This window comes from Lissotriton vulgaris, chromosome 3_1 (genome assembly GCF_964263255.1).
Source record: "Lissotriton vulgaris chromosome 3_1, aLisVul1.2, whole genome shotgun sequence".
NCBI classification, from domain to species: domain Eukaryota; kingdom Metazoa; phylum Chordata; class Amphibia; order Caudata; family Salamandridae; genus Lissotriton; species Lissotriton vulgaris.
Genome location: NC_141689.1, coordinates 1,186,230,606 through 1,186,258,393, shown reverse-complemented (window position 1 = coordinate 1,186,258,393; position 27,788 = coordinate 1,186,230,606). Strand labels below are relative to the sequence as shown.

The window sequence follows — 27,788 nt, the reverse complement described above, 5'->3', positions numbered from 1 at the left end:
AGTTAGCAGAACTAACGATAACGGAGGAATTTCAATTGTTTTGAATGAGTGAAATGTCCAGCTAACTATAACACCACTGAAACCTATGGTTTTTTCAGTGAATTTCAAAGGTTTTTTAAATGATAATTCCTAACTATAACCTGCTTCAAACCTAGGTTTTTTCAGTGAATTTCAAAGGTTTTTTAAATGATAATTCCTAACTATAACCTGCCTGAAACCATATGGGTTTTTCTGTGAATTGCAAAGGTTTTTTAAATGACAATTCCTAATAATAATGTTGACCACTTCCCCATATTTTCAACAAGAAACCAAATCTGCAATGCTACCTAAAAAAACAAGCAATAGTTCCAACGTATGCAACTCCAGCGTAAGACTATAAATAATTAGCCTACGCCTTGGGTGTGGTTCACTTCTGCAAAGAGAAAAGACTCTGCCACAGCGAAGATTCTCACCCTGCCACGTGGCTGCCACCATGACCACGTGCCTCCTCGATACAGGCCGATTGCGAACTCAGCGCCTTAGCACCGCTTACTTATGTCTGTATCGACTACTGCCTTCGATCTACACTGCAGACAGCAGGGTTCATAACTTGAATTCAGCTTTGGATCTACACTACGCACAGCATTGAAGTTATCCTTCACTTATGTAAGGCAGGGACAATTCTACTCTATATCCTCAGACTTTGTTAAAATAAGTGATACAAATTCTTTGTCGGCATCTGTGCTGACTCCTGCCTTCGATCTACAGTGCGGTCAGTAGAGTTTACAACTTGATACCAGTAGTGCATCAGCACTACAGAGAACATTAAATTCAGTCTCGATTTATTTAAAGCAAAGTCCATTGTACTATGTCCTCAGATTTTGTTAAAGTATGAACAGTAGGAAATTCAGCCTTAATTTATTTAATGCAGAGACAATTCTACTATATGTCTCCAGATTTTGTTTAAATAAGTGACAAAAAGCATTCCTCCATGTCTGTGTCAACTACTGACTTGGATCTACACTGCAGACAGCAGGGTTCACAACTTCAATTCAGCTTTCAATCTACACTACTGACAGCATTCAAGTTAGCCTTCATTTATGTAAAGCAGAGACAATTTTGTTAAATGATGCGACAAAAAAATTCCTCAATATCTGTACTGAGTACTGCCTTCAAATGTACACTTCTATCAACAGAGTTCACCACTTGATACCAGTTTATCAGTTCCGTATGCAACAGTCATTGTATGGAGTACATTACAGATAATGTAGTGAAGCCTATATCTATACTGCAAACAGCAGGGTTCACAACTTCAATTCAGCTTTCCATCTACACTACGGACAGCATTCAAGTTATCCTGGATTTATGTAAAGCAGAGACAATTTTCTTAAAGGATGCCACAAAAAACATTGCTAAATAGCTACACTAACTATTGCCTTCAAATGTATACTGTGATCAACAGAGTTTACCACTTGATACCTGTGGCGCATCAGCACCACAGACAACATTGAATTCACTGTTGATTTATTTAAGGCAGAGACAATTGTACTGTTTTCCTCAGATTTTGTTAAAGTATATGGCAAAAAAAGCATTTCTCGATGTCTGTGTCAACTACTGCCTTCGATCTACACTGCGGACAGTAGGGTTCGCAACTTGAAGTCTACTTTGCATGTACACTACGGACAGTAGGGAATTCAAACTTGATTTATTTAAAACAGAGAAAATGTTACTGTATGTGTTCTGATTTTGTTAAAATAAGTGACAAGAATCTTTCGTCCATATCGCTGCTGACTAATGCCTTCGATCTACAGTGCAGACAGCAGGGTTCACATCTTGAATTCAGCTTTGAATGTATACTATGAACAGCATGAAATTTAGCCTTGATTTTTTTAAGGTAGAGATAATTGTACTTTATGTCCTCAGATTTTGTGAAAAGATACAACAAAAATAATTTCCTGATGTCAGTGATCGCTACTGCTTTCGATGTACATTATGAGGGCTCACGTTTCAGGTAGAATGGCGATTGTACATAACGCATTCCAGTAGACAAGAGACATTATACCATTGCGACCTGCCCGAAACACGAATCATAACAGAGTGAGCACATGCTGAGTTATTTCGGTATCACTAACTCACTGCACCCCAAGTAATCTCCCCGTAGCCTTATTAAGACAGAATTTACACGGCAAAAAACATTGCTCCCAGTGTAGCCTCCCTGCACTATGCATTATCGCTGGATACTTACAAGCTCAGCGCCAAAGATAGTACTAACTCAGTGCACCATAAATCATCGCAAAGAAGAGTGAACAGTTTTATGTCACAGTGAGACATACTGTCCCTTTTAAATGTCCCTGAAACATACATATTTTAATAATGTATTCTATACACATTCTATCTTTCATTTCAATCAATATGCAGTTGATGCAGTCCTCCCAAACATCTACATTGCGTACAGTAGGGTTTACAACTTGAATTCAACTTTGAATCTACACTGTAGACAGTAGAGAATTCAGCCTTGATTTACTTAATGCAGAAACAATTATACTGTATGTATTCAGATTTTGTTTAAATAAGTGAAAAAAAGCATTCTTCTATAACTGTGCTGACTAGTGGCTTCGATGTACACTGCGGACAGTAAGATTCACAACTCAAATTCAGCTTTCTATCTACACTACAGACAGTAGGGAATTTAGCCTGGATTTATTTAAGGTGCAAACAAATAATACTCCTATGGCACTGCTAGTATGCGCCTAAATGTACCTCCACCACCGGCAATACCAAGTACCTCTAGGGTATCACCTTCAACATCCCCACCAGACATACGTCCCCATTTTGAGAAAGTTACAATGCACTGCGCGAAATAATTTTTTATGGGAAGCAATCACTAGAGCTAGTTTGCAGAGCAATTGATAACCATTGATAGTAGGTTTTTTTCCCCTAAAAGTTCATGCAGTCTAGTATACAACAGTCATACAACAGTCAATGCTTTGAGTACAGACCGCTAAAACCACGCATCATCGCAGGGTGAGCAGGCTCTACATAAACTGCCCCTTCCTCAGTGTACCACAGCTCATGAACCTTTCACGATAGAATCTTCTGTGTATCATTTCACATATAGTGCTCCTACCTTTGTACAGCAGAAGTCATAAACTGTTTATGATTGATATCATGAGTACTATTCTACTTGTTACCAACAGCAACGTAATAAAATGGAGTCGAGCACACGTGCACGTACCCACATCAACTATCTATCTGAGTCTGTGTACTTATCATGTTTGTAAAATGCTACTCCTGTGCCCTACCATATTATATTGTGCTGTAAACAGCGTATGCAACCATCTTACCTCTGCCAAAAACAAAAACTTTGATTATATAACTTTCTCTCGCTTATTCTACAAATACAAACGTACAAAGTCTATCATTACAATACTGCAAAGAAACTGTATAGTCAATTTATAAATGTGTACTATTTCATTTTTTTTAGCATATTTATATAGCGCGAAGTCGACCTAAAACTATATCAACAATTTACATGAGCACCGTATTTACAGTACATGTTCAGGCACGCGTTGATTAGGTTATTACTCTACAATAACAGGATTTGGACGCAACTCCGAGCTTTGAACAATGATTTCCAGCACCAAGTTCAACAGTATACCTGAATAACCACATACATATATGTAGTATCTGTCCTTCATGTGCTAAAAACTGCAACCAAAAGCTTTCATAGCAGTTTCTTACTACAGCTACAACACTCCACTGAATGTACAACAAACATTCATATTTGCAGAAATGTGTCCTGTCCACCATCTTTTATGTGTGCTATGGATGAATATAAAGTCAATGATACCCCGTACCTTCCATGTTAGCCATATTGTAGAACTTTACAGACCTAATGACACATTTGCATGTAAGAACCGGGTGACAGGAGCACTACAACACAGGCACCCAAATCAGTAGATTTTTCATATAGCTCACGACGGAACCACGCCCATAGCTCCAGAGTCATCGTTCACAGCCTCGCTCAGCACTGGCATACATCAGTCCAGCTCACACAACAACGCTACATGGCCCAGATTTCCATTGTAGTGATTTCTTAGTTCCAGGACTAGTTGTCAGAACGGCAGGCACACACACACTCCCTCATGCACGGTATACACCCACACCACACCTATCCAGAACATGCGTCACTACACACGTGATCCTACCAATAAAAAAGCGGGGGCGCACGTGCTCTAAGCCATTTTAGAGTTGCTCCCATCGCAAGCGCTGTGATGGCCCATCCTGGTGGTTCGGATGCCCCATGTAGGCCCAAACCACCGAGTAGGGGGGCCCACCACTACATGCATGGCCTCTTTGGTCACTGAGGTAGTGGTACCGCTAGGACTGAGCCGGTGAGGAACCTGCGATGATGATGGGAGTACAAGTATGTTGTGATTCAGCACCATATGTGAGACTTCTTGGTGGCAGAGCGGGACTGCATGATGTAGAAGGTGACCTGTCCACAAAAAGGTGATCAATGAGGCCGGGTGCGCATCGGAGGGAGTAGATGGGGTGCAGCAGACTGGATACAAAAAGGCAATGCAGTGATTTACTCATACGCAGTCCTATATACCTTTATTGCATTTGTATTTTTTTCCAATAGCAGGAAAGCTTTTATGATCGGTCAAATGTCCATCGCTTGTGATGATCGAAAGCAAGTGTATCACTCCGCACCACTTGCTTTCACAACCGGATAAAAAACATTACTACTATAGTAATTTTTGAAAAATCAAAGCCTATTAAACAAGTTGGAACTGTACAAATAGTTGTTTTTTAAATGCGGGAGGGAAGGTGTGTTAAAGGGCGATTTAATTCTACTCCACATTAGGATAGTAACAATTACCAATCATAACATCTTTCTTTTACTATCTTTTAGATGTAAAAATTCAGGGTGCATTATGTCCTGGCACTTGGTGAAAGACACACCGGTGACAGAAAGGTGAGCTGCGAATATTATTACAGGTTGTGTTTCACAAATTGTCGTACCCCCCTAACACCTCCAAAGTTCAACGTTCGAGGATTCTGCGATGATGCGTGGCCATAGTAACAAAGTCTGAGAAGGCTGCTTCGACACGTGGTGCATCCTCCTTGAATGACACCAATGGCACAAGGTGAGCAAAGAAGCTTGTTTCCGAAGCAACGACAAGTCACCTGTGGGCAGAATGAGTAGGTAGTGTGCAGCATCTTGACTGCGTATGAATGTACAATTATCTCCGGGCAGTGGGAGTGAATAGGTTGCAACAGTCTGAGGGGCAAATATACAAACCCTGTACGCCACTTTTGCGTCACTTTCAACATGGGAAAAGTGATGCAAAAGTGGCACAAGGAGCTTATAAATCCACCCCTGAGTGCACAAGAAGAAGCACTCACCTCCAGACACTGGGAGTCAATGGGGTGCAACAGTCTGGGGGGTAGATTTACAAGCCCCTTGCGCCAATTTTGCGTCACTTTCCCCATGTAAAAAATGACCCAAAAGTGGCGCAAGGGCCTTGTTAATAAGACCCTGGGTACACAGGAATGAGAACTCACCGCTATGCAGTGGGAGTGCAAGAGGTATAGTACTTTGGAACAAAAACATCGCACAAATACCTCCTTACAGTGGAAGGTGATGAAATACAGTATCCTGAGTGTACAAAGAAATAAAGCAAACATATATTTTTGCAGTTCTATGTACAATGCTATTACTAACTCTATATACTATCTTTCAGATCACTAAGCTGGAGGGTGCACTATGAATCGGCACGTGCTTGAACACACAACGGAGCCAAAATGGTGAGCTCCAAAGATTTTCTCCGGTATTAACTGCTCCATCTATTACTTTCTCTCTCCCACACTTTTTATGTAGTTTTTTTCTCTCTTTCTCTCTCTCACTCTCCCTCACATTCTTTTTCTTTCCCTTTTAAAGTTATAGGCTCTGCTGTCCACTCTGCCAATAAAAAAATCAAGGCTGAATTTAATACAGTCTGCAGTGCAGAACCAAAGTTGAGTTGAAGTTGTGAACTCTGTTTGCCACAGTGTTTACACAAGGTAAGGAGAGCGGCCTAGATGCACAATTCCTCCAAGTAAATGCTTTCCAAATAAAAAATATTGTCCTGCCTAATGACGTGATCTCTCACCTAATTCTGTTTCATCTCTGAATCATTGTAAAGACCTGTTGGTCCATACTGTAAATCTGACGCAGTAGGCACTTCCGTACAGACACCTCTTCAATGCGGGCTATAAGAGCCCGCATTGAAGAGGTTAACAAATATTGCCATATTGCCATATTAACAAATATTGCCAAGTTGTTACCTTTATTTGTGATTGTTGACCTCATTCAGTCACATTGATCTAATTTTAAACACTTATTTTCATTTTTGTTTTGCAGATTAACTACCCTCCTTGCTTTGGAGTCCATCAAACATTTTTTGTATTATATTGTTATATTAAACTTATGTTTCTAGTTATTTATTTTATTGTTATTTTAAAGTTACTTTTCTACTTATTTATTGATGTTTTAATCAAAGTTAATAAAAAAGTATATACATATTCTTTTTCTGACAAAATGTCACTATTATTTAGTGTGATAATCATATACTTACAAAACATTTAACAATTAAAATACAAATGATGTTTATAACTAGAAGTATAATACTGAGGCTAACTCTTTACCAGGTCTTTACCAGAGTTTGTACCTAGGATTAACGGTTCCTATGGAAAATTTTAAAAACTTCAGCACAGTAACTGTTTCCATTACCAACATTGTGTAGTGAACTTGTAACTTGTGGGCTCACTTAAGTGTTCCATGAATTGTTACTGTGGTAACAGGCAGTAAGCAGTTAGGAGGTAGGGTTGAAAGGTACTGGCTGTACAGAAACCATTATATTTACCCAGTATCCTCTACATGACAGAAAGAAAAGCAAACTAAGTCAGAACACTGTGTAGCAGATTCACAAACCCCTTTGCACCACTTTCGCGTCACTTTTCCCATGTTAAAAGTGATGCAATAGTGATGTAAGGAACTTCTAAATCTGCCACATCACATATTAAACATGCTTAAGTCTACTTCAGAACAGATGTTAGGATCTGATATAAACTGCAATTAGCAAACGTTTTCCTATCAGTCCTCAAATCCAGGGCTGCGTTCTAAATACCACGCTATTGTCATACCTCCCTCTTCCTTTTTATATTCTCATAGAAACACCTACCTTCCCACTGAGAACACCTACATTGCAACTCATTGGAGATAGGAAGCGAGCCCTTAGCAACCCGGCTGCTAACCTGCATTAATGCATCTTAGCGTCGCCTAGTTAATAGGGCGATATCATTTTCACCGCATTTTTGGCTTTTTTACAAAAATTGCGGCGAAATGCCACTTGCTAATATGCTCTCATCTTTACTATGACACAACGGGAACATTGACTCCCGCCCTGCCATAGCAAACAGCAGTGTCTTGGGGGTAGACACCCTGAGACACAACAGGAGCCCCTCCTGGGGGGTGGGGTTCCCCAAGGCTTTCGACTGCTCCAGAATGCAGACCATGCAGCCTCACTCTCAAAATATAAAAAACCCGGAGGGTGGTAATCCCCGGGGCTTAGATGGACCTTTGAGCTCCCTCACCCATTTATTTTGTAGCACAGAGTAAGGGCGGTCCCCAGGCTACAGCGCCCCTCTTGACCCCCATCAAATGTAATATTTTAGTCCCCAGTATTTTGCCCTCCCGGGTAGCTGATGCCTAAACAAGTACAGGAGTCCCTGCTTTGTTTTTATTTTTATTTTTATTACGGTGGATCCATGTACCCAACACACATTTCTCAATGTGTTGATCAAAATATTTCTTACATGCCCCCTTCATACCTTTTAAACACCTGTCCCACTATTTTCTAGATTCTAGCTTCTACCGAGGCAAAAAATGGCTACCAGCAATTCCTGGCTTCAAATGTTAACAACCACTTGACAGCCAATTAGCATTCGGCGCGTGAGCGGGGCGGTGCGCTTACTGTGCGCACAAGATACGCGCATCCACCAAGGCTATGGATATATATGTGTACTTTAAATTATGATTTTCTCAGGAACTACTGTACAGATTTACACCATATAAGCAAAAGGCACGAGTCTGAACCAAGAACTACAACTTTGGAAAATTTGGCGTAAATCCATTCAGCCGTTCGGGCTGTAGCAGCGATAAACGGTACCTATGGAAAATTGCATTGGAGAAAACACGTTTTGGGACCCCCTTTTTTCTCAGCCCCCGCGTCACGGATCACCCCAGACTTTCAGGTTAGGACCGGAATGGAGCACCCCACCAGTTTTGAAAATTTTGCGAAGATTCGTCGACCGGCGCCAAAGTTATTCCAAATAGAATATTGTGAATTTCCTATGGAAAATAGGTTCTAACTATAACTACCTACCTATATATGTATGTATATGTATATATATATATTTCCTGAAAAAAACATAGGTTTCAGGGACGTTATAGTTAGCTGGACATTTCACTTGTACAAAACCATAGAAATTCTTCTGTTATAGTTAGTTTTGCTAACTATAACTTGCGCACCTGCAATGCACTGCTGATGATGTTGTATATTACATCATTCATGACATGGTCAGTGACATCACTGATGACATCACTGATGACATCTCAAATGACATCACTGATGACATCATCCAGTGAATGTGGTTTTGTTTGAAATTTAAATATCTATTATATATATATATCAATGTGTATTGAAGATTGAGTCGATATATATCTTTCTAGATGGAGGATTTAGTAGCAGTCTGACTTTCTGTTTAAGTGAGTAATTAAAACTGTCTCACTAAATACATGGGTTAGTAACTAAACTATGGGAATGTGTGCCTTACTGTCTCTGTTATTGCATAACCTGATGCATCAGTTGGTCATTAACTACATGAGTGTCTATATTAGTTATTGATTAGTTTGCTGAGTATTTTTATGGGAGACTGAGTGTGTGTGTGGTTGGGTGGGTGTGTGTAACTATGCATGGATGTGTGAGTGGTTGATTGACTAGGTGTATGCGTTTAAGAGTGCACGTGGAAACAGTAGTTTGGGTGACTGAGTGTGTTTATTTGTGTGTTGGTGAGCGAATATATGTCTCAGTGGTACATCTCCAACAAAGTACAAAAATAAAAGGCATTGTATGTGAGAGTTTGTGTATATAAATGAGTATATGTAAGAGTCAGTGATTGTGATTGTGAGAGTAAGTGTATGAATGAGTGTTTAATTGTAATAGCGATTTTTTAACATAGTAACAATGAATTACTATGTGTATGAATAAATGAGGTGTGTGTGTATAGCTGTGTAGGTGAGTAAATGTAAGTGGGATTGATTCTTTTAATGAGTGAGTAGGATGACTGCATAACTGACTAGGATGACTGCTGATGTGTCAATGTCTATATAGGTGTATGAGTGCATTTGATAGTGTTCTTTTTTTATTTATGTTTTATTTTTTTAATTCTTTTTTTTTCAAACCCAAGTGAAAAGAAGACACATACAGTCAACATTTCGCCCCCACCCACCCCCCTCAATTTAAGAAACACAGCATTTTAAAAAAGACAGGCGCAAGAAAAAATAAAGACATATTAAGTTATTATCCGTAGCGTAAATAAAGAAGAAAGCACAAAAGCAAAAGACGGAAAAAGAAAAAAGGAGCACAAAGCAAAAGACTAGCATCGCAACAGAAAACTGAACTTCAAAGAAGTTTATACTGATTACCCCTGTTGTTCTAGCTAAGAGGACAGTTTTTCCCAAACTTCCTGGCCCTTTTTCCGGCTCTTGCGACCTTTTTTAGCATAGACAGCTTTTTCTTGGTGGTATGTGGCCACTAACCTGGCAGCCATTGAGAAAAAGAAGAGGGGTCAGGATCTCTCCAGGCGGAGGCAACACAGATCCTCCAAACAGCCATTGCGATAAAGACCAGTCCTTCATTTTTAATCCTGGGAGAGTCAGACTGAGTCCCCAGCAAAATAATTGTAGGGTTTAGAGAGATAGGCTGGTTAGTGACTTCACTTAACAGTTCCTGTATCCTAAGAAGTATTGGGGCAAGTTTTGTATGCAAAAATTCCTAGGCAGTCTATACTATCAAATAAACAAGTCAATAGACCCAAGGCAAAGGAACACTTGAGATAATATAGTAAATTGTATAAAATAAACAATTTTTAATACATAAAAGTTAAAAATCATATGGTAAATCAATGGGTGATTAACCTATATGGCACAATTATAAAAAATACATGTATTTAATACATTTCAAAACATAATACAATTTTAAAATTATGGAGACACCACAGCCACCAATGGGGTGTCCCACAAGGGGTTAACAATACGGTGACTTGTTTATTTGATAGTATAGACTGCCTAGGAATTTTTGCATACACTTTGTTTACCCTGCCCTAGGAGTCTGTCACGACATTACCCAGGGGGTCCTTGTTATTCTCACATTGGGGCAAGTTTTGGACATGTTGCAAAAATGTGGATTGAGTCGGATCCAACATCAGAGCACCGAGGGCACAAAGTCCCAATGCCAGTCCCCCATTTAGCGACCTTGCTAGGTGTAATGTAGAGGATAGTGTTCTATTGAACAGTGACTCCATGTATAAGTGATTCTGTGGCTGAATGGGTAGTGGTGTGTGTAGCCTTAGGAATCAGTGAGTGGGAATGTAGTAACTAGTATTGGTGTGTCAATGGTTTCAAATATGGTACTATGTATTTTACAATGAGTGATCAAAGGTTATGCTAGTGCATGATGAGGTGTATTAGATTGTCACGTGGATCATGTCTTCAGTGATGTCATCAGTGATGTCATTTGAGATGTCATCAGTGATGTCATCGGTGATGTCACTGACCATGTCATGAATGGTGTAATATGTGACATCATCAGCAGTGCATTGTGGGCACGCAAGTTATAGTTAGCAGAACTAACTATAACGGAGGAATTGCTATGGTTTTGTACAAGTGAAATATCCAGCTAACTATAACACCCCTGAACCTGATGTTTTTTTCAGTGAATTTCTAAGGTTTTCTAAATGCTAATTTCTAACTATAAAGTTGCTGAAACGTATGGTTTTTCAGTGAATTTCAAAGGTTTTTTAAATGCTAATTTCTACCTATAAATTGTCTGAAACCTATGGTTTTGTCAGTTAATTTCTAAGTTTTTTTAAATGCTAATTTCTAACTATAACTTGCCTCAAACCTATGGCACTTGCAGTTAATTTCAAATGTTTTTTAAATGCTAATTTCCAACTATAACTTGCCGGAAACCTATGTTTTTTTCAGTGAATTTCAAAGGTTTTTCAAATGCTAGTTTCTAACTATGCCTACAGAGGTAGGACATGTAAAGAAGGAAGAAAGAATGCACAGAAAGAAACAAAAGAAATGCAGAAACCAGCAACAGAAGTCCGCATAGACGAAGAAAAGTGCAGGAAGAAGCAAGACATACGCAGAAAGAACCGAAACAGGAGCAGAAAAAGGCCTTGTTGCAAAATCATCCTGTGCCCACACATTTTTCAGATGGGTACTGGGGGTAACTGACTCTGACTAACCAGGCCTGGAGCCAGTGCTATGCTAAAATACTCTTAGAATACATTGAAAACACCTACATACACTAGGGAACACTATGCATTGGGGTATCCATGTTATTTGCAGGAACTCCTCTGTAAGGCCCTAGTACATAATAGGGCAGAGGGATTAAAACTACCTCTTAAAATGGGCTACAGGGCGGGTTTGCACAGTGGTGAAGGGAGGAGGGCCTGAGGTGACATGTGTGCAAACATGCCCTGTAATCACTTAAAGTTGGGAGATTAAGTCCCCTTGAATCCCGATGGTCCCTGGGGTTCAATTAGCCAACCAGGTACATCCAGTAAGCGCCCCAGAGCTGCATTGCAGAGAGGTGTAAAAAGGGGCGTGGTCTGGACCACCTCTCGGCAACGCAAGCCTCAGGCACTTACTGGAGGTACCTGGTGGGCTAGTTGGGATCCCAGGGGCCCTCAGGATTGAAGGGGAATTAATTCCCCAAATTAAAATGTGCCACAGGGAGTGTTTCCACACATCACCCCAGGCCCGCCCCCTCCCTTCTCCACTGTGCAAACACTCCCTGTGGCACGTTTTAGGTTGGGGGATTAAGTACTTTGAAACCTGAGGGTCCCTGGGGTCCAATTAGCCCACCAGGTACCTCCAGTAAGTGCTACAGACCTGCTTTGCACAGAGGTGTAAAAAGGGGCATGGCCTGGACCACCACTCTGCAACACAGGCCTCTGGTACTTACTGGATGTACTTGATGAGCTAGTTGGCCCCCAGGTGCCCCCAGTATTGAGGGGGAATTAAATCCCCAACTTAAAATGCGCCACAGGGCGTGTTTGCACACATGTCACTTCAGGCCCGCCCCTTCCCTTCACCACTGTGCAAATGCGCCCGTGGCGCGTTTTAAGTTGAGGGAATAAGTCCTGTTGAATCCTGAGGGCCCCTGGGGTACAACTAGCCAACCAGGTACCTCCAGCACCTGGTGGGCTAGTTGGCCCTCAGGGACCCTCAGGATTGAAGGTGAATTAATTCCCCACCTTAAAACGTGCCACAGGGCCTGTTTGCACACATGTCTCATCAGGCACCGCCCCGCCCTTTACCACTGTGCAAATGCGCCCTGTGATGCGTTTTAAGTTGGGAAATTAATTTCTCTTTAATACTATGGGTCCCTGGGGGCCAAATAGCCCACGAGGTACCTCCAGTAAGCGCCACAGAGCTTCGTTGTAGCGAAGTGTAAACAGGGGCATGGCCTGGACCAACTCTCTGCAACACAGCCTCGTGGCGCTTAATGGAGGTACCTGGTGAGCTATTTGGCCCCCAAGGGACCCCCAGTACTGGAGGGTAATTAAATTCCCAACTTAAAACGCGCTGCAGGGCGTGCTTGCAGAGTGTTGCTGGGATGGGGCGGGGCCTCGGTGATGCCAGTGTTTTTTTTTAAGAAGGGGCTGTGTTGCCCCCGTTTCTTTCCTATTTTGTGGGCCCTGGGACCCCATCCCCCAGGGCCTGGACCCCTTTTTAAAAAGAAATGTAAATGGGAAGAGCACCATGTGGGCCCCCCTCCCGTTGCCAATTCTGGGCCCGGGGACCCCTCCCCCGGGGCATGGCCAAACACCCTGATTTTCATAGGAAGGGATGCTGCATGTCCCCCTCCTAAGGTCTCTATTGGCCCGGGGACCCCATCCTCCGGGGCCAGCCTTTATTTATTTTAGGAGAGGGAGGGGGGCCCTGGGGACCCCATCCCCCGGGGGCCTGGCCATTTCTTTTTTTTAGGGAGGCCGCGTGACCCCCCTCCTCAGGCCAAAATAGCCCCAGGGACCCATCCCTGTGGCCTGGCCTCTCCTTTTTTTTAAATACACAGGGGAGGGGGGCCGAGTGTTTTTGTACCTCTCTTGCGTCTTTCTGCACCTCTGTGTCCTCTTTCTACACTTCATTTGCTTCTTTTTGCACCTCTGTTGCCTCTTTCGGCACCTCTGTTGCTTCTTTCTGCATACCTCTTCCCTATTTGTGCAACTCTCTTGCCTCATTCTATACCTCTCTTTCCTCATTCAGCACCACTCTTGCCTCTTTCTGTATCTCTGTTGCTTCTTTCTGCAATTCTCTTGCCTCTTTCTGCACCCTTTGTGCCTCTTTCAGCACCCCTGTTGCTTCTTTCTGCATTTCTCCTTCTTATTTCTGCACCCCTCATGCCTCCTTTTGCACATCGGTTGCTTCTTTCTGCATTCCTCTTGATTCTTTTTGCACTGATCTTGCCTCTCTGCATCCCTCTTACCTCTTTGAGCACCTCTTTTGCTTCTGTCTGCACTTATCTCTCTTCTTTCTGAATCCCTCTTGCCTTTTTTGCATAGCTGGTTCTTCTTTCTGCACTCTATTGCCTCTTTCCACACCTCTCTTGCCTCTTTCTGCAGCCCTGTTTCCCCACCTTTCGCCTTTCCTGCCTATTTCTACACATCTCTTACCTATTTGTGCACCTCTGTTGCTTCTTGATGCACTTCTCTTGCTTCTTTCTATACCTCACTTATCTCTTTCTGCACTTCTTTTGCTTCTTTCTACACCTCTGTTGCTTCTCTGAGCAATTCTCTTGCCTCTTTCTGCAATTCTCTTCCTTCTTTTTGCACCCCTCCTGCCTCTTTCTGTACCTCTCTTGCCTCTTTGTGCACCTCTCCTACCTCTTTGTGCACTTTTCTTGCTTGTTTCCACACCTCTCTTGCGTCTTTCTGCACCTCTGTTGCCTCTTTCTGCACTTTCCTTGCTCCTTTCTGTACCTCTATGGCCTCTTTCGGCACCTCTGTTAATTATTTCTGCACCCCTCCTGCCTATTTCTGCACCCCTCTTCCCTATTTGTGCAACTCTCCTGCCTCTTTCTACACCTCTCTTCCCTCTTTCTGTGCCACTCTTTCCTCTTTCTGTACCACTGTTGCTTCTTTCTGCCCTTCTCTTGCCTCTTTCTGCACCCTTCATGCCTCGTTCAGCATCTCTGTTGCTTCTTTCTGCACTTCTCTTCCTTCTGTCTACATCGCTTGTGCCTCTTTCAGTATCTCTGTTGCTTCTTTCTACACTCCTCTTCCTTCTTTCTGCACCCCTCGTGCTTCCTTCTGCACCTCTGTTGCCTCTTTCAGCACTACTTTTGGCTCGTTCTGCACTGCTCTCGCTTCTTTCTGCACCTCACTTGCCTCTCTTTGCACTTCTGTTGCTTCTTTCTAAACCTCTGTTGCTTCTTTCAGCAATTCTCTTGCCTCTTTCTGCACCTCTCTTGCCTCTTTCGGCATCTCTGTTGATTCTTTCTGCACCCCCTTGCCTCTTCCTGCACCCCTCTTCCCTATTTGCCCAAATCTCTTTCCTCTTTCTACACCACTCTTCTCTCTGTCTGCACCACGCTTGGCTCTCTCTGTACCTCTGTTGCTTCTTTCTGCACTTCTCTTACATCTTTTTGCACCCCTCATGCCTCATTCTGCAGCTCTGTTGCTTCTTTCCTGTACTTCTCTTCGTTCTTTCTGTACTTCTCCTGCCTCTGTCAGCACCATTCTTGTCTCTTTCAGCACATCTGTTGCTTTGTTCTGCAGATCTCTTGCCTCTTTCTGCACCTCTGTTGCTTTTTTCTACAGATCTCTTGCCTCTTTCTGCCTCCCTCTATACTATTTCTGCACCTCTCTTGCCTCTTTCTGTACCCCTTTTCCCTGTTTCTGCTCTTTTCCTGCCTGTTTCTGTACCTCTCTTGCCTCTTTCCGTACCTATGTTGCATCTTTCTGTACTTCTCCTGCTCTTTCTGCACCCTTCACGCCTGTTTCAGCACCTATGTTGGTTCTTTCTGCAATGCTCTTGTTTTTTCTGCACCTTTGTTGCCTCTTTCAGTACCTCTATTGGTTCTTTCTGCACAGCACTTGCCTCTTTCTGCACCTCGCTTGCCTATTTCTGCACTTCTATTTCTTCTTTCTAAACCCCTGTTGCTTCTTTCAGCAATTCTCTTGCCTCTTTCTGTACCTCTCTTGCCTCTTTCTACACCTCTCTTCCCTCTGTCTGCACCACTCTTGCCACTTTCTGTACCTCTGTTGCTTCTTTTTGCACTTCTCTTGCCTCTTTCTGCACTCTTTGTGCCTTTTTCAGCACCTCTGTTACTTCTTTCTGGACTTCTCTTCCTTCTTTCTGTACCCCTCATGCCTCCTTTTGCACCTCTGTTGCTTCTTTCTGCACTTCTCTTGGTTCTTTTTGTACTTCTCTTGCCTCTTTCTGCACCCTCTGTGCCTCTTTCAGCACCTCTGTTGCTTCTTTCTGCATTTCTCTTCCTTCCTCGTGTACCCCTCATGCCTCCTTTTGCACCACTGTTGCTTCTTTCTGCACTTCTTTTGGTTCTTTCTGTCCTTCCCTTGCCTCTTTCTGCACCCTTTGTGCCTCGTTCAGCACCTCTGTTGCTTTTTTTCTGCACATCTCTTGCCTCTTTTTACACCTCTTCTGCTTTTTTCTGTGATCTCTTGCCTCTTTTTACACCTCTGCTGCTTTTTTCTGCAGATATCTTGCCTCTTTCTGCACCCCTCTTTTCTCTTTCTGCACATCTCTTGCCTCTTTCTGCACCCCTGGTCCCTGTTTCTGCACGTTTTCTTGCCTGTTTCTGTACCTCCCTTGCCTCTTTCTGTACCTCTGTTGGTTCTTTCTGCACTGCTTTTGCTTTTATCTACACCTCACTTGCCTCTTTCTGTACTTTTTCTGCTTCTTTCGACACCTACATTGCTTCTTTCAGCAATTTTCTTGCCCCTTTCTGTACTTCTCTTCCTTCTTTTTGCACCCCTCATGCATCTTTTTGTAACACTCTTGCCCTCTCTGCACCCCTCCTACCTTTTTTCTGCATGCTTCTTGTCTCTTTTTGCACCTCTGTTGATTCTTTCTGCACTACTCTTACTTCTTTCTGTACCTCATTTGCTACTTTCTGCAACTCTGTTCCCTGTTTTTGCACTTTTACTACCTGTTTCCTTGCCTCTTTCTGCACCTCTGAGTTAGAGGTAGTTTTAATCCCCCTGTCCTATTATGTACTAAGGCCTTACAGGGAAGGTCATGCCAATCACAGGGGTACCCCCACCCATAATGTACCCTAGTGTATGTAGGTGTTTTCACTGTATTCTAAGTGCCTTTCATCATAGCACTGGCTCTGGGCCTGGTTAGTCAGAGTCAGTTACCACTAGTACCAGTCAGTAAATGTTGGGGGCACAGAATGACTTTGCAACAAGGCCATTTTCTGCACCTCTAATGGTTCTTTCTGCATATCTCTTGCTTCTTTCTGCACTTGTTGTCGTCTTTCAGGACTTTTGTTGCCTCTTTCTGTATTTCTCTTGCTTCTTTCTGCGCCTTTCTCCCTCTTTCTTCACATGTCCTACCTCTGTAGGTATAGTTAGAAATTAGCATTTAAAAAAACCTTTGAATTTCACTGAAAAAAACATAGTTTTCAGGGACATTATAGTTAGAAATTATCATTTAAAAAACCTTAAAAATTCACTGAAAAAAAACATAGGTTTCAGGGACTTTATAGTTAGAAATTATCATTTAAAAAACTTTTAAATTTACTGAAAAATCCATGGGCTTCAAGGACGTTATAGTTAGAAATTAGCAGTTTAAAAACCATAGAAATTCACTGATAAAAACATAGGTTTCATAGACATTATAGTTAGTTGGACATTTCACTCGTACAAAACCGGAGAAATCCGTCTGTTATAATTAGTTGAGCTAACTATAACTCGTGCCCCTGCAATGCACTGCTTATGACGTCACATATTACATCATCCACGTGATAATCTGATGCACCTCCTCAGACCCTAAAATAACCCTTGATACACCCGCTCTAAAATACAGACTACCATTTTCGAAACCATAGACACCAATACCAGTTACTACATACCCACTCACTGATTGCTAGGTCTACACACATGTCCACTCATTCACCCATACAGTCACTCATACATGCAGTCACTTATCAATACAGCACTATCATTTGCACTCACACACCTATACAGACACTCACACATCACCACTCATCCATAGAGTTACTCACATATCCAGGCAATCATGCAAAGAATCATTCACACTCACATTCACACACCTATACAGTTGTACACACACCACCTCACCTATTCATACAGATACTAATGCATACTTACTCTCTTATACAATCACTGATACAAGCACACACTCATCCATACAGCCACTCTCACAATCCCTCACTCTCACATATAGTGATTTATATACTCCAACACTCATATATACTGCCTTTCACATATGTAGTTACTCACACATATACCACTGAGACATCTATATACTCACCAACATACCCATACCCACACACATCCACCCATACTGTCCTTCACAGATGCACTCTTGAACCCATACACCCGGTGAATTCCCCACTCACAGATCTATGCACGGAGTCACCCCCCCACCCACCCACACAGATACTCAGGCATCCATACAAATACTCGAACGGCCAATCAATAACCCATATAGACACTCATATAGCTACTCACCAACCCATGCAGCCGCTTACACACCAACTGACAGACTGATACAGACATTTACACAGTTTACTCACTAACCCATGCATTCAGTAAGACAAGTTTAATCACTCACTTATACAGTCAGTCACGCACCTACTAAATAATCTATTCATACACTCATACACCTTGGCATATATATATAAAACATATTTAAACTTTACAGAAACACACAGTCACTGGATGATGTAATCAGTGATGTCGTCAGTGATGTAATTTGAGATGTCATCAGTGATGTCATCAGTGATGTCACTGACCATGTCATGAATGATGTAAAATGTGCCATCATCAGCAGTGCATTGCGGGGGCGCAAGTTATAGTTAGCTCAACTAATTATAACGGCCAAATTTCTCTGGTTTTGTATGAGTGAAATGTCCAACTAACCTAAAGTCCCTGAATCCTATGGTTTTTTCAGTGAATTTCTATGGTTTTTTAAATGCTAATTTCTAACTATGACGTACCTGAAACCTATGGTTTTTCAGTTTTTTCTAAAAGTAGAAAACCTCTGAATTCAGAGGTAAAATGAGCACACCAGCCGGTTTAGTACTCAAATTCCTTTATTGGTAGAGATGTCATGCATTACACGTTTCAACCCTGGCTGGGCCATAATCCTATGCGACACATGACACACAATGTGAACAATTTCTTGCCTTTTAAGTTCACAGTCCTTAGACGTAGAAGATGGACTACGGACATTTTCACGATGTCAGAGTACATAATTTAAACTTTAAGTAGATATAATGCTCATTAGTAGGTAGTTTTTTGCCAAATATCAATTAATCCTTGCCATAAATTAGCATCTTATTCAAATGTTGTTACACCTTTTACGTGTTTTAATTCTTAACCACAATAACCACAATGCTTAGCAAAATGTCTAATCATTGTTCCTTCAGTAATTTCAACAACGTATCATACTTGTGTAGCCTCAAATACATCAGTTTCATATTGGGCCATAGTAGTAGTCAAATCCATAGGAATATCGAAGGAGCTGTCTCTGTCAATACATTTGTCAATGCTCGAAACTATTGAGATATTTCAAACAATTTACACCAACCTGTTCATTTATATCTAAGTTACCGGCATGTGCAGATGTCCTATTCCCCTGCATGTCCTGACCAACATCAATAGTTTCCAGTGCAATGCACCTTGAGTTGGCCTCCCGTCCATCATGGCAGTGGCCTCACCTCCATCTATTGACAAAGTCACCACTCAGCAGTCCGCGGGCATCCTTATCCAAATAAATCCAAACGAAGATCAACACAGAGGATGCCCTTCCTGGCGGACCGGGGCTCATGAGCGGGCGTCCCCGCTAATATATTCCAAAAGCAGAAAACCTCTGAATCCAGAGGTAAGACAAGCCCACCTGCCAGTTAAGTAGTCAAATTCCTCTATTGGTAGAGATGTCATGCCTTACACGTTTGAACCCTGACTGGGCATTAATCATATGCAACACATGATGTGAACAGTTGCTCGCCTTTCAAAGTTAACAGTCCTTAGACATAGAAGATGGACTACATGACCTGCCTCATGAATATTGATGATGCAGGACCATTTGAGACTAACTATGAATCACTAACATTGTCTAACACACTGTTGTAGATCACAGTTTGTCATTTCCTAATAGCGAATCACTATAATTCGCTATTAGGAAGTTGTAAGCATGCGATTTCATACATCTGGCCCCAAATGAACAGATGAGCCTCCTATTCATCGCGTATCAGGAACGAAGGGATGTTCAGGGTTGTTGTAGTAATTGTTAAAGTTCTGTGGGATGGGAAAATCTGGCAATGTTGAAAATGCACAATGTGATAAGGGACAGGGAGACGACTGGTTTGTTTTAATTAGCGCTCACACTATTAAGATGTTCTAGCAAATTCCCCTACACTTTGAGGGTTTAGAGACCTCTCTTCTTCCTTTTATTCCTGCAATTATGACGCTTCATGCTAAACACTTAATCCAATTCTGGGAGACTTCTACTGGAGACTTCACTATGCTGACACCTTCTCTCATTTCCAAATTTCCTTGCTACCCTATTTTACAAACCATCATTATTCTAGAAATAAAACCCTGATTAGTGAAAGGACATTAGAACTTATTCATGTTTGAGAGAGATAATCAGAGTTTCTTTAAGGAACACCTATTTCTAATTCTCAATTTCTGTATTGTGGTGAGATTAACGTGTACCATAGCCTATTGAGACTGAACCGACTGTGATATTTCAGTCTTCCAGCTGTAATCTTGTACGTTTTTAATATATTTCTGATACGCATATATATTGGATTGACTATTAAATGGAAAGAAAATTACTTAACTTCGATTATTGATTCCTGTTCTTTATTGAGGGTGCAAATGGACGGATTGGTGTCGTTACAACGCAGGCTATTACAACGCCTGCTGTTACAACGCGGTTTTTACATTGCATACCACTACAACGCATAGTGCTTTTAAGCGCTGGATAGTGATTTATTTAATTTACTATTCCAACTCCAGTCCCCGTGGATAGTAGGGAAGGTGTTGGATAGTAAATTAAATATATTCCCTATCCTAGAGCGCCCCCCAGCGCAATACGTTGTAATGGTTTGCGTTGTAATGGTTGCGTTGTAATGGTAGTGCGTTGTAATAAATGCGTTGTAAGTGATGTTCCCCAAATGGACGCACCTTGCATCTCAGTCAACTTAAAAAGATCCATCAGATGAGAGATTGTAAATCAAGCTCCTGCACGCTTCACAAACAAAGGACAAACTATAGTACTGGTGACACTAGGGAAGACGTTCCACTGAGTTGTTCAACCATCAATACAGTTCTCAGTCCGTAGTACTCCCACCATTTGCCCCACATTTTGGATTGTTTCTGTGGGCAGCCCCTGGCTGCAATAATGGGCAACTCATGCTGCACGCACCAGTCCATTCCCTTTCACCATGCTTTCAGTGTGGGGTTTGAGGGCAGGTCCAAGCATGTGCAATGTCCATTTTTGTCACTCAATTCATGTCTTCTACACCCTGATAACCCCCTTGGTCCTCCAGGATTCCTAGAGAAGCAATCTTGAATTTAAAGTTGATACTGCTCCCTAGGACTCGGAAAACAGAACCACCAATCTGGCACCAGAAATCCTCAAACTCAGACATTGCAGGAGCACATGATGAAAATCAGCATCTAGGCACTTACATCGGGGGTAAGCAGGACTCACGACAAGGTCTGCATGCCATAAGTGCCGGGTGTAAGCTACGAGATGTAAATTAACCCCTTCACCGCGGCGTGAATTCCGCCACAGTGCAGGGGGGGGGCTAAGGGGTGGGCATGGCGCTGCGGTGCTCTTGACAGCTCCCGGCCGTCATAAATCAAGGGGGGTATGTGCTCATGATGGCCGGGAGTCGTCTGAACCCCACCCACTAATTAATTCTCCCATACAGGCAGGGCATTAACACTGCATGGAAGGGGCTGCAACGTTCGGATCACTCCCGGCCGTAAAGAGCACACGCCTACCATGACTCATGACGACCGGGAGCCGTCATGAGCACCGAAGAGGTTAAATGGACCTGAAACAACCAGAGACAGGAGGATAGGGGTAGTTCATGGGGGGCCATGAATGCCTTCAGCCTGTCGATGTCCTCAAGGAGCCCACCCAACTTTCCTATTTCCACCTGGGGAGACCCAGGGGATTGAGGGCATTAAGGTCCAAAATAGATTTGGGAAATTCCTCCCCAGCCGGGGTACATCCGTAAGGAGTTTAACTTCTAAAGGGTTCTATTCTGGAAAATCCACCAGTTTGGCTTTGTATTCAGCCAAGACATGTTAAAGCTGAAGGTGTTTGTGGAGCTGGGTCTTGGAAAGCCGGGAGTGTGATTGCAGATGTTGAAAGGAGCATCAGTGACTGCCCAGCCAGTGGGTCCCCAGGGTTAAGATTCCAGTCTTTTCCCTGTTGGAAACCCCTTTAACTGTACTGTAATATTGACCATGCCAACGAAGAATTAAAAGCTCTGTCTGGTATGTTGGGTCATTCCAGCCACTACAAAGCCAGTCAATTACATCCCGGACATGGGAGGTTTGGAAGTATAATAGCACATCATCCATTTCCAGACCTCCATCATGTGCCCAAAGTTAGCATTTTGTCATGGTGATTTGAGTGGGGTTTGTTAGCCCAATGAAAAGAGTGGCTCTCATAAGCTAGAACTGTGACCCATGAATTTGGGATCATCAGTGGAAAGTTGTGAAGGGTGTTTAGGAAATGAGGAATGACCATCATCTTGAAGATGGAGACTCATCTGAGTATATTTAGCGCTAAGACTGTTGACTGTGAGAGGTCCTTCTTAATCTTAGGAAGGAGGGGGTGAGATTTATGTTCGTTGTGAGATAAGGCTTGAGAGCTATGGTAATGCTCAGATATTTAAAGCTAAATCACGGATTGGTATAAAGCCCTGCCAGGCCTCTTTGTAGAGGTCTAGAAGACAATTTTCTACAGGTCTAGAAGACAGGGGGTGAAGTTTTAATGTCCTTGTTTTGTGGCCGTTACTATCAGGAATAATCTGGCAAGGAGGGACAGAAAGAAACACCGGCACACCTTGGGATAAAACTCCCAGGATGCCCATTTTATTTTTAAAAAAATTGTTTTTCAAAACCAGATTGCCACTTTCGGAGGTTGTTTCTGAAAAACATTTTTTTTTAAAGTTTGATGAACGGTCGTGAAAACCGATGGCAAGCACCCACCAAACTATTTGTACCTTGAAGGGAACCAGTCTGATGGTAGTTCCCTGTAAGGTACAGAGAAGGGCGCTTGTCTGCCAGTTAACTCTAAATTTGACAGATGTTAGTCCTTCAGGATCGGTGAGTTTTTGTTCTCTGTCACCATGATAGACAGAGCACCATCTGTTAAACTTAAAATCATTCTTGAGGACTTTGCATTCATTATTAGATAGATGTAAAACATCTGATTATAGTGTATGGTGGGGGGGCTGCCCCTGACCTATATGAAGAGGGAAAGGAGGTGAGATGGAGATGAAAACTGTAAACACAAGATATTAGAGAAGGATGAGAACAAATAAAGCAAGGTGGATGAGAGATTTGAGGGATAAAACGTGCCTTTTAAATGTAAAAAAGCCTGGAAATCCACAGGGATTTTGACTTTGGGGACTCATTCTCTAAAAGATATCCCGCAATGCTGTTTCCCTGCTTTGGGTTCTTGCACTGTGTCTTGAACATACAAAAGACCTGGGAAAATATAGAAGGTTGTCATCAGAACAGCAATCACAACTAAGGAGCTGATTACGGCTTTTCAGGGGAGCGGTGCTACAGGAGTTTGCACCGCCACATGGCCCCCCACTGCTCCACAAACGCTTGCCCTACTCACCTGCCAGATTACAACTTACAAGTAGTCTGGCGGTCCCAGATGCCTCTTTTAAAGGTGACAATACCATTAAAAAAGGCACCACAAAGGGACTGCATGGCATGGTCTTGAAATCCATGCCATGCAGAAATCTATGTGCATGCACAAGGGGGGCATATGTTGTGCTCCCCTGTGTACATGCATATGCGGTTGAGGCACAGCGGGGTTCTGTAGGGCTCTGTTTGTTTCCTCTCCTCCGAGGTTTACATGGAGTTAGAACCACCATGTAAACCCTGGATGTGAGCAAATCCTAATATGTTTGTCGGGACTGTGGCAGACCCGTCAAGCATTTTGGGGCCTCAGACCACTGCTCCTAGGCCATGGAATGGCGGTTCCCTGATAGGGCCGTCAGTCCCAAGGCGGCCTGACTGTCCAAGTCGTAATCAGTCAGTAAGACCGCCAGTGCACCGGAGGCTGGTTGCACCACTTCCCCGCCACCACAAGTGTGGCAGTCCTCAGACCGCCAGACTCATAATAGGGCCCTTAGCATTTCGCCAATTCGATGCTGAAAAGATAGACATCACTGAGTTGGGAAATAAAAAACCCTTTACAATATACTCAGTTTTTATGTCGTATTTCTATGCTGATTTACCATTTGAAACCCTGGAGGACCTTGTTTGCGCTTAGCAAAATAACAAAAACAAATAAGTAAAGCATCTTGAAACCTCATTTGTTATTTGCTGTACAAAAGTGATTATTCAGTCTCCACAGAAGAATTTTTTAGCACTTCTATCACACATGTGAAAAAGTTAAAACACTGGTTTGCTGCTTTTCAAATATTCTTCAGATATCTAATATCTAATTTCTGCCAGTGCATTGGGCACATCAATAACAGCGCACAGTTTAAATAACAACAAGAGTTATTCTTTTTGCTTAAATGAATAAATGTATCCCACAATGATTTGAGTTTACCTCCACAATTTTGAGAACTTTTCTTCCACATCTTTGAGAATATTTCTAAACTTTACATTTTGTGTGCACATCACATTGTAAGGTTTTAAAGAAAAACAAGCAGCATAAATCAATGAACTTGGCATTTGTAAAGTGCAACAACCACCTCTATTGCCATTACATTATTCTTTGAAGGAATTGTCTATTGTATGCTGTACCTAAGCACTGTTTGACGCTCTTTAGATTATTTTAACTATAAATGTAAGTCCCTACAATGGCATGTGCTCCTAATTGAGCTATTCTGCTAATATACATCAGTCTAAACTGTGCAGGAGGTGTGCCCTGTAGTCCACAACTTCTACCTTGCCTACAAGCTTCAAACAGTGAGAAAGCCATTTCCTTACCATGTCCCATGAAAAATTTGCCAACCAGTAAATGGCTGGGTTAACCCCGCTGACAAACTGCAAATGTTTGGCCTTGGTGACTCTTTCTTGAATGAGGAATAGGACAAAACTCGCTGGGATGAAAGACATGGCAAATATCACGCAGATCGACACAATCATATCTGTAGATGACGAAGCACTGTTGTGAAAAAGAAAGAACAATACATTTTTAGAAACACCACATTCATTATTTGGAATAAAACCTCCCTTCTTTATAACATTGTTTACTTGGATACCAGTTACAGAAAGTTCATTATCACCAGATCTCGCCATAATACTTTCAAAGTAAAGCTACAGAATCACAAAGTAATTTCAATGCATATCTAACATAACTCAATTCTAAAGGATTCAATAGTAATTACGCTTCAAATGTTATGGTGGCTTATAACCTAAAAATGTTGTGCTAAAGTCACATTCAAGAAGGGAAAAAGTACACTTTGTTTACCTATTATTTTTGGTTTAATGGGACTTGTTTAAAAAATTAATTGCAGAGGTGCTGCTTGGTCTGAGTAGAAAGCCAGCATCATTGTGATCAGGGTCTGACTGGGAACTGAAAGCAGCCCTGCCAAATTTTGCCAGACCAGCCCCTGTCCTGACTGCTACTAGGGTGGTTTTCCCCCCAAGAAAATTTTGGAAAACGACAGACCAAAATGGTGAATTTTACAGCACATTTTCCATTACATATTCAAATTGTGTCAACTTACAAAGCACAGAAAATAGTAGATGATGACCTTAAAGAACATCAGTTTACCCACCCAGTCATATGTACCCATAGACATTCTTTCAGAGAGCATCAAAAATAGACACACATAGTGAATCAGAGAGAACAAAGTAAAAGTGAGACCAGCCCCCCCATGGTGTGTAGCGAGCAAGCGCAGTGAGCAACCACTACTAGGGGGAGTTTGGGGGGAGAAGAAAATTTGGGAGACAGAAAGGCAAAAACAAAGCATTTTTCAACACATTTTTCATTACATATTAGATTGTATTAACTTTTAAAACACAGTAAATTAAATTGCATACAATGCTGCCCAGGACTCTTCAAGGGGCTGCAGTGCACATTTAGGGGGAAAGAGTGACTGGATATGTGATGTTTGCATTAGGGAGAGGCAAATAGGTCATCCAAGGTTTACAGGATATTATTTGCATTAAAGTAAATTGTTTTTTATCAGCCGACAATATGACAGAAGTATTAGATGGGGCGAGTATGTTTGTTTGTGGATTAAACGTAGAAATTTCTCAAAAGACCCTCCACACTCAATCCAGGAAATACAACCACCACTCTAAGTCATCAATCAGAACTAGAGAAAATAACTAGATTAAAAAAGAAACAGATAAGGACTGCGCTACATGGAGAAGTTCTCTTCGAACATTTGAAAGCAGGAACCATACCAGCTGGCCTACAAATAAAGAATGTTCCAGTGATATTCATAGACCAACCTGAATACCTGGATGGCTTTAGCCACATAGGAACAAAATGCTCAAGAGATTGGATGTTCCACTCAATTAAGATGCAGAACGTTTGAGTTTAAAAGAACTTGAGTTGATCAAAGAACTAGAAGAAGCCTTACTGAACAACTCAGCCATTGAGAACGCACAAGCATTGTTGCTTAAAATACAAAAAGAAAACGAAACTTTCAAAAAAACAACGGAAGAAGCTAAAAAACTAAAACTCCAGAAGGATATCAGTAATTTCTCCGAAAAAAAGACATACCCCTATTTGGATAAAGATTACTTCAAACAACCACAAAACACAGGAGCATTTCGCACATACGGAGGAAGAAGTAGACGGCAATTTTAGACATTTTCAGACGCATCATCCTCATCGGACAGCTCAAGTGACAACACACCCTCGACAAGTGCAACCACAAATCAACAGGGACAAATATATCAGCAGGCACCTTTTCTAGACAGAGGAAATCACCGAACAAGGGGCAGAGCAAGAGGTCCGAGATGGTACAACCCACAACCCAACCAATTTCAGGGACAAATAACTACGAGAAGGAACGTCTACCGTTGGTAAGAGGAGAGAATAACCCCATATACAACCTATCAGACTACGAACTTACACCAGAAGAAATAAGTGTCCTACAAAAAGGGCTCTCATTCATCCCTACAGTTAAACCAGACATAGGATTAAATAAACTGGAAATCATACAATTATTTAGAAAAATGAGACTAAAAATCTTCTTTTCTGATCGACCAGATCACACAGAAAGAAACTATTCAGGTTTAAAAAATCCGTCCACCTTCTTTCCAAACACTACCCGTTTTCCGATAGAGCTGTTAACTTTTGAAAAAAATGTTTTGCGAGATCTGTCCAACCTTGAAAACAAAAGAATCTACACAAAATGGAACATGCCCAAACTAGAAAAAGTGGCGCTAGAGAACTTGAAAAAGAATGATAAAATTATTGTGAAACCGGCTGATAAAGGTGGTGGAGTGGTGATACTCCAACGAGAACAATACGAAGTAGAAGTGATAAGACAATTGAGTGATGAACAATACTACCGAAAAACTGATGAAGACTGGACCAATAAAATCAAATTCCAATTACAGACACTCACAAAGACAGGAGAAGAAGGAGGGTGGCTATCGAAAAAAGAAGCCAAATTCATGATTAATGAAAATCCTCGGACACCATTAATGTATATACTACCAAAAATACACAAGGATCAAAGGAATCCTCCAGGAAGACCCATAATATCAGGCGTGAATTCCATACTAGAACGTCCGGCAAAATATGTCGATACATTCCTGAAACCCCTAGTAGCAGAGACAACAAGCTATATTAAAGATACGATGCAGGCAATTGTAATCCTGGAAGATCACCCATTTGAAGAAGAACATGAATTTCTAGTTACATTAGATATCGTCAGCCTATACTCCAATATCCAACAAGAAGCGGGCTTGGAAGTAATGGAAATGTTTCTGGAAAAAAGAGAACGCCCTCAGAATGTACCCACAGACTACATATTGAAGCTAGCTGAGATATGTCTGAAAAGTAACTA

At 41.8% G+C, this 27,788-nt stretch overlaps 1 protein-coding gene across 2 annotated transcripts in view; it reads right to left on the bottom strand.

Annotated features, from left to right (window-relative positions):
* Nucleotides 1-27,788, bottom strand: part of LOC147727632 (phospholipid-transporting ATPase ABCA1-like) — a 2,839,360-nt gene that overhangs the window by 797,824 nt on the left and 2,013,748 nt on the right. For both annotated transcript variants that reach the window (XM_086961649.1, XM_086961650.1), the window contains exon 37: nucleotides 24,742-24,919. In XM_086961649.1, the coding sequence (XP_086817775.1) occupies nucleotides 24,742-24,919 (178 nt within the window). The remainder of the gene's footprint in view (nucleotides 1-24,741; nucleotides 24,920-27,788) is intronic.